Source organism: Physella acuta, unplaced genomic scaffold (genome assembly GCF_028476545.2).
Source record: "Physella acuta isolate Inbredline_101_S28 unplaced genomic scaffold, ASM2847654v3 ptg001058l, whole genome shotgun sequence".
NCBI lineage: Eukaryota > Metazoa > Mollusca > Gastropoda > Physidae > Physella > Physella acuta.
In genome coordinates, this window is record NW_026732575.1 from 1,685,078 (window position 1) to 1,693,411 (window position 8,334).

The 8,334-nt window shown below is 33.1% G+C and overlaps 1 protein-coding gene across 1 annotated transcript; it reads right to left on the reverse strand.

Moving 5' to 3' along the window:
• Positions 1 to 1,330: 1,330 nt before the first annotated feature.
• LOC131955231 (NADH dehydrogenase [ubiquinone] 1 alpha subcomplex assembly factor 2-like) lies at positions 1,331 to 2,054 on the reverse strand. The gene has a single exon (XM_059319255.1). It carries the CDS (start codon positions 1,989 to 1,991, stop codon positions 1,506 to 1,508), a length of 486 nt encoding a protein of 161 aa, XP_059175238.1. The 5' UTR covers positions 1,992 to 2,054; the 3' UTR covers positions 1,331 to 1,505.
• Positions 2,055 to 8,334: the final 6,280 nt, after the last annotated feature.

Sequence of the window (8,334 nt, forward strand, 5' to 3'; positions counted from 1 at the left end):
TATAGTTATGATTTTTAATCCATTTTAAATACTTAAACTTTTAAAAATAGAATAGAATCTCATAAAAAAAACATTGCGCACCAAGCAAACGCCGAATAAAAACGCGTATAATAGTGCGCAATATTATTAGTACTTTAAAAATTTACATTAGTTTTTTGAGAAATCGGAAGTAGCGTAAATTACTACTTCCAGTCAACGGAAATTACTCAAAATTTAACAGAAGGTAGCGAATTAGATCTTTTACTTACATGTGAAATTTCATTTATCTATCTGAAATAGTACTCAAGTTATAGGCTTTTGAAAAATTCAAAGTAGGAAAAGTACCACTTCCGGTTATCGGAAATCGCTCAAAAGTTGATACGGATCTACGATTTTGATAAAATACTTATATATGAAATTTCATCAACCTAGCTGTAACGGTACTCAAGTTATCGTGTTTACACACGGACAGACAGACAGACAGACAGACACACACACACACAGACATACGGACAAGATTGCAAAATTATGTTTTTCCGTATCAGTGAGGTGTAAAACGTCGAGATTTGTAAAAATCTCGATTTTTTTTTTGCACGATTACAATACTTTCTCTATACTACGTATATACGAGAAAGTAAAAACCGGGAGTGATCTCCCCTAAACTTTCTCGAATATTCTTATATAAAACAACAGGGGATGGTAACTGGGGATATAGTTATGATTTTTAATCCATTTTAAATACTTAAACTTTTAAAAATAGAATAGAATCTCATAAAAAAAACATTGCGCACCAAGCAAACGCCGAATAAAAACGCGTATAATAGTGCGCAATATTATTAGTACTTTAAAAATTTACATTAGTTTTTTGAGAAATCGGAAGTAGCGTAAATTACTACTTCCAGTCAACGGAAATTACTCAAAATTTAACAGAAGGTAGCGAATTAGATCTTTTACTTACATGTGAAATTTCATTTATCTATCTGAAATAGTACTCAAGTTATAGGCTTTTGAAAAATTCAAAGTAGGAAAAGTACCACTTCCGGTTATCGGAAATCGCTCAAAAGTTGATACGGATCTACGATTTTGATAAAATACTTATATATGAAATTTCATCAACCTAGCTGTAACGGTACTCAAGTTATCGTGTTTACACACGGACAGACAGACAGACAGACAGACACACACACACACAGACATACGGACAAGATTGCAAAATTATGTTTTTCCGTATCAGTGAGGTGTAAAACGTCGAGATTTGTAAAAATCTCGATTTTTTTTTTTGCACGATTACAATACTTTCTCTATACTACGTATATACGAGAAAGTAAAAATTCTTCCGTATAAAGTATAATATCCATAAATATTGCAAGTTTCTTTATAATTATAATTATCAACCATCTATAGAAAAGAGGTGAAAGGCTAGTAAAGACTTTTAAATCAGTACACATGTAGCTGTCAGTCTTGTGCTCTATGATGAGGAAAAGTACCTAAACAATGTACACACAATTTTCTGTCCAAACAGAAATTCAATTGATACTGCTGCCATCTTTGTTATACTTTTGGCCAGGTTTATATTCATACTCTTCGTAAACAGGAAATGAGTGCTGTGTTTGTGGAGACTTGATGTCCTCTGTGATGGCTTGGGAACCAGAATCTGATGAAAGGTTTTGCTTGGCAAATTTTTTTTCCAGTTCTTGAGCTCTGAATTTTGTCTGCATGGTTTTAGCACTGTTCATTTCAATTTCCTCTGGAGTTGGTGGATCTGTCCTGCGACCTCTCAACCAGGCATTCCATTCAACAGGAATTTGAGGAATATCTGAGTAGTCTTGTCCAGGCCTTTTCTCAATAAACCTTGAAGCTCGCATGCTGTGTTCATCATCGCCAGCTTTCTCAAAATACCGATTGCCAAATTGATCAGAACCAACAAACTTGGCCTTTGTCTTTGCTATAAAAAATGTGTTTTTTAAATTGGTAAGAATTCTAGACAAGATTCCGACTCGATTTTGAGACATTTGATTTTGTTAACTAGTTTTAACCACTTTTTTCCTACTAAATTTTAGCAAATTTACTGGATACTACTGGAAAGGCTCATAGTGAATGTGTGTAGCCTACTGTGACTTAGAGTGCTCTTCAGTGAAGCAACCGGTTTATTTAATATTGTTTATGCTTATTGTGGAAGTTTTTCCTATATAAATAATATTATTTTATTACTTCTAATCTTAAAGCTTTGTTGATTGTATTTTTATCAGAGGTTTTGTGTACTGCGTTTTTTTTAGAGAGGTTACTGGTGAGAGGAGTACGCAGCAAGGTACATTTTAAAATATGTTCTGTTTTTTTTTTTTTTTTTTTGTGTGTGTGTGTGACTTAACAAACTTCTTGGATTTCTCTTACAGGCTCTTAATTTCCGACGCAGCGCTACTGAGAGTATATTTGAAGTTGTTCCCCTTGAAACATCTATTTAAAGCCATTTTCCCTCCAGGTGTAAAGATCCATTTGCAGCCACTCTCTTTGGGAAAAAAAACAGTAATAAAATAATAAACATTGCACCGATACCAATACGAAAATGACTGTAGGTCGTTTTTGTTTGTTCAACATACCACATAGCTGCACTATACATAAAAAAATAATCTTCTAATACTAACACCTATTCTTGCAAGAACAATGTTTCTTCAAAGTATCTCTTCGGGGGGGGGGGGAGGGGGGGTTCGAAGAGTCTACTGGCAATTATATAGAAAATATATACTTTTAACAGTATCCGCCACACCCCCACCCCCCCTTCCCACCCCGAAAATTCAAGTGCCTTCTTTCCCCCCCCCCCCCCCCCCCCACGGGGGAAAAGTCTATAAGAAACACTGTGCAAGAAGAAAGTGTGTATGTCAATAGATAACAATTTAGCTTATAGAAATGGCTAAATTCAAGCATTTTCTTACCAAAATTGCAAACAGTTGGAGCGAGAGGTTCACTACATTACCCTGCATAAATATAGGATGTGGGGGGGAGGGGGGAGATAGGGAGAGTAATTTCTAGGGAAATGGCTACAACAAACCCGGATACCCTTCATCCATATTCATCCAGTTTGCGTGAAGAAATATTTACTGGCGAATTGGTTATTTCGTGTTTATTGTATCGGCAAGTGTTGGGGTCATTGTACGTTTAAAATGGCGAGGAGTTCACTTCTCATTATACCGACGCTGTTAGTTGTTTTTTTTCAGTTAAAGAAATAATGTTTCTACTATTTGACTAATTATCTCTTCGTTGCAATTTAATGCTAGAGGCAAAAGATGCTTGAGTTACATACCCTTTCACGAGTTACTTGTCATTTACTGAGTTAATGAGTTAATTACGATTTCATGAATTACTTGCCCTTTCGTGAGTTACGTACCCTTTCAGTAATTACTTGCCCTTTCCTGAGTTACTTAGCCTTTCACGAATTACTTACTGTTTTCTGAGTTGCTTACCTTTTCATGGTTTACTTAACCTTTTTGCGTTACTTAATTTATCATGAGTTACTTACCTTTTCCGGAGTTAATTACCCTTTCACCAGTTACTTGCAGTTAAGAAATTATTGCCCCTCTATTTGCTTGTCTGTAACCACACAAGTTACCAGCCCTTTCACGAGTTATTTGCCCTTTCATGTGTTACTTGCTCTTTCATGGGTTACTTGCCCTTTCATGGGTTACTTGCATACACAAGTTACCAGCTCTGTCGTGACTTGGTAATAGCTAAACGAGTTGCTTCCACTTTCATAAGTTACTTGCCCTTCAATGTAGTGTACCAATCCATGAGTCGATAACCATTGTTTGACAAGCATAGAGTCTTCTACGGTAAAGTTGTAATAATCTTTTCCGTTGTTCCCTAGACCAGGGTAGTGACCAAATACTTCGTATAATTGTCAACCTATGCATTCATAGGTTAAACAGCTCGACCTTAAAAGTCCACAATCATCAAATCCTCTGGACAAAGTCACACACAAGCGGAAATTAAGATGGATAGACCGCTCACAAGATGTGGGTGGGATTGAAAATCCGGAAATATCGGAAACGAAGCAACATGGTTCAAGCTTGTGGGAAAATCGCTTACGGAACACGTTAAACAGTATAGTTTTTTCTTCAACAAGAAGAGAAATAAAGAAGGTGATAGAGATAGTCATCAGGGAGGGGGGAGAGGATAAAAGAAAGTAAGGGATAAATGAGATGTTAAGATTAGTTGAAAGCAGATGTTAAAGAAGATGTTAATGCAATGGAGTTGATAAGCATGGGATGATGAAAAGAGAAAGACGGAGAATGGGGTTAAAAAATGTAATGATTGTAAAGTGTAAGGAAGCATCTTATAAGTAGGATGGCAATGACGATGATGACAATAAATAATGTACATGGCTTTAGGCCCTCGGTTAAGAAAATAGCATTTTAATAAAATGAAATAATAGGTTAGGCCGCAATGTTCTATAAATTGAGGAAACATTGTTTTGTTACATTTCTTTTGAGAGCGCGGAGTGGCTCGTCTTAACATTAACTTATGTTGGAATTTTTTTTCCCGCGTTTTTTAGTGTGTAAATTTCAATGTCTTTTATGTTAATCGCATAAAACATCACTTCTCTAATAAATGATTTCGTATAAAACTATATGGATTTAAAAAGAAAACATTTGATAAAAATCGTTCTGACTGGTATAATTAATGTTCGAACACTATTTCTTACTGCTTATTTCCTATTTCGATTGTTTGAAGTCCCATTGTTAGTATAATGTGAGTACACGTCTCCAAGTCTGAACTAACCCTGTATCTAATGATATTTTTAAAAAACCGAAACCATGTTTTACATTGGGTACACTTGATTTATGAAGTTCAAACTGATTCATCATCAGTCTTTACCGTTCGTGCCAAAAACAATGGGCAGATGAAATAGAGTTCATCTGTTTCAGAGACCTAGGCATATGAAAGAATTCAAAGCAAATCAAAACTTTATTTTGTTAAAGAAAGTCCACTTTAGTAATTTATCTAATTTGTGTGTTTTATCACAAAAAGATTTTTTTAATCTGTTAAATGCATTAAAAACAAGAGAGAAAAACAAACTTTCTTTTGATTGTGTTTGTTACAAGCATTGTTCGCTAAAATATCTGAGAGATTTCTGGAGCAACCACCACTGGTTGTTCTGAAGATTAAAGACCGCCCATAAATTAATCTGTACTTAATGCGGCTCAGCGGCTAAGTTAGTGGTTTAATTAGTGGTATTTTATTCAGCACAAATATTGATCAAAGTGTAAACACGGGCTGCGCCTTGCATGCATTACGATAAAAATCCTGAGCTCAGAAGTGAGATCAAAGAAACACGACCTTCATAAAAAAAAACAATAGATTTGCTAAAATATCGTCAGAACATAAGGTGGTGGAAGATGAAAACCAATGATCCATAAAGCTGAAACGAAGTTAAAGTTTAGTGGGAGAAGATAAAGTATACATTCAAGTACATATATACAAACATGTATACATATATATATATATATATATATATATATATATATATATATATATATATATATATATATATATATATATATATATATATATATATATATATATTATATATATATATATATATATATATATATATATTATATATATTATATATATATATATATATATATATATATATATATATATATATATATATATATATATATATATATATATATATATATATATATATGTGTGTGTGTGTGTGTGTGTGTGAGAAAATTTGGGCTCTCATCTCACCCCTATTGTAACAAGATCCTGCTCATTTTATGAACCGGCACTCATTCAGAAAAAATGATATGCACAAAGTAAAATAAAGACAACATATATCTAATTTATCCAAAACCACAACTAAACCAATTATTTAATGTAAGCATATACACTCCTCGTGTAATTTAATATGGTTAGAAATATAACAAAACCTTTGTTTTGTTTATGAACATGTTTTTGCATTTTACATTTTTACAACAAAAAAAAAACAATTTTGGTTCTATAACTTTTCTTTGATGAGTTTAAGACCTAGCCGTGTTTTAAATATCGCCTTTAAGCGTCTATCTATACACTGTTATAGCGTCTAAACCAAGCAATACATTAATGGCTGTGTTTGAGAGTGATTTACTACAGGAATCTATCTAGTCAATATCCCAAGTGACTTACTGGAAAATAATATCTCTATGTGACTCATCACAATCCGCTTTATATTAATTAGTTAGTGAATGTTAATGAGACAAGCATTGAAGAAAAAGGTTATCAAAAACATTTTGTATAATGCAACATTAAACAGCTAATTTTCTTTTATACACAATTGTCTTAATTTAATCTAACACACATTTTTTAACACCTAATATCAGAAATATTTTTATTTTGTTCCAGCTAGAAAAATATTTCTCTTATCGATGTTTTCGGAATTTGGAAACATCTTTTCTTTTCGAAAAGAAGTTTAAAAAAAAGAATTTCCCGAGTTTGGTTTTATTTTACACCCTAAAAATCTGGCTTGTGAGCGAACTTTTTCTGTCCCTAAATTGTCCAGTGTGTCGTTCTATCGTATTTTTCCACCCCTCCGCAAATTCGTCTTTTTTTTTCTCTTTTAAACTTTCCGTTCTTTTATCAGCTAAGGACAAACTTGGAGGACCTGTAAATCTTGAGAAAAAAAAAATAAAAGAGGAAAGGGGTTGAAAAACATGTGTATGGGGATAGGGAGGGGAGGGGTCTGGACGTAATGATTGAAGTTCTGCAAAGCTGTTTTTCCATCACGGTCAAGCAGGGCCAATGATAAACGATGCAGGCGGACGATTTGCAGATGGTTTATTTCTGAATACAGCTTAAAGAAAAACGTTTCGCGTGCTCTGGATACTCTCGACATATTCTGTGCAGTTGAATTTTGTTCCAGTGTTGGGCTGTTCGAAACATATTAAATTTGGTGACCGGAAAGATGCGCAATGGAAAAATGCGCAACGGAGAAATGCGCAACGGACAACTGCGTTAAAAAAAGTGCGCAAAGGCATTTTTTTCAGACATTAGCAGAGTAGCTGCATGTACATTATAGCATGGTAAAACATATTTCCACGAAATCCGACAAAATTAAAGTTTATTGGTGTAATTAGTTTATATCTGCGCATTTTCTGTTTGCGCAGTTTAAGATGGAGCAGTTTTCCATTGAGCATTTCTCTGGGAATCATTAAATTTACATTAAGTTTATATTTAAAACATTGAATGTCTATTCGCTTAGGATACATTTATAACATACACTAACACATTTATAACATACACGAGCTAAGGTCCTAAGGTAATCAAAATACATTATGATAAAAGCAGATAATATAGAAATTAAGGAAGTTAATTAATTCTCCGCAGAAAAAAATATTACTTAAGTAATGTTAAGCTTAGATTTAAATCTAGTCGAATTGTAATATTTAGGCTTTTTTAATGTCGGTGATCTAAAGCAACTTTTTGCATGATTAAAGTTATTGAATATCCAATACAAGATCAAATCCAACACTATTTTAACCCTGTGAGAGAAAAAAATCAGTTAAATGTGTATGAGTTGAAATACGTTTATACAGTATAAAGTTACAATTATTTATTTTTTGTTAAACCGTCTAGAACATTAATGGTGTCCAAACATATGGGCACTTTATGGCTAATGCCCCATTCGACTTACTCTTTAACAAAGCACCTTAAGTGCCTTTTTGTATACAGTCCCAACCTATTCCAAGAAACTGTGGTGAAAACACGGGATTCAAAACACCAATGATGTTAAAGGAAATTCCTTTACAAAAATACTTAAAAACCAATTTTTATTCATAAATATTTCTTCCCGAGAAATGCTTCAAAACGGGCCGAATTATATTTCTGCATTCACAATAATTACATTCTTTAAAAATTAATCGGGTTTTATACGACCGTCCATCGCATTCGCTTTTTATTCCCATTACAGCTTTAAAGCTTTCGTAAATGTCAAATTAATTTTCCACTTGAATGCAATAACAGCCTAAGGATTCGTCTTGATTCGGCTTTCGATATTAGTTCTGTTCCGTTTTTTTTTTTACTAAACAAAATAGATTGAAAAACGACAATCTCAACTCCTCTTTCATCAGTTGCTTTCGTCTTTTGTTCCAAAAAAAAATAAAAAGAAGAAAAACACATACGCCTACATTTTTACAATTTTTTTTTCTACTGTGCAGTCGTTTCTCTTGTTTATTTGCGGATACATTTTTATATTACCCAGCGTTCTCTAATATCCGGTTCATTTATATTCAACTATTTTATTTTAGATAGTAATTTTTTTTTTTAGATTTTCGTTTATTTTTAATGTTTGAATGTAAGAATTAGATTCAATCCAAA

Bases quoted from the DNA above. Each gene is read 5' to 3' on its own strand.
- LOC131955231 (XM_059319255.1), bottom strand. From the start codon at position 1,991: ATGTCTCAAAATCGAGTCGGAATCTTGTCTAGAATTCTTACCAATTTA.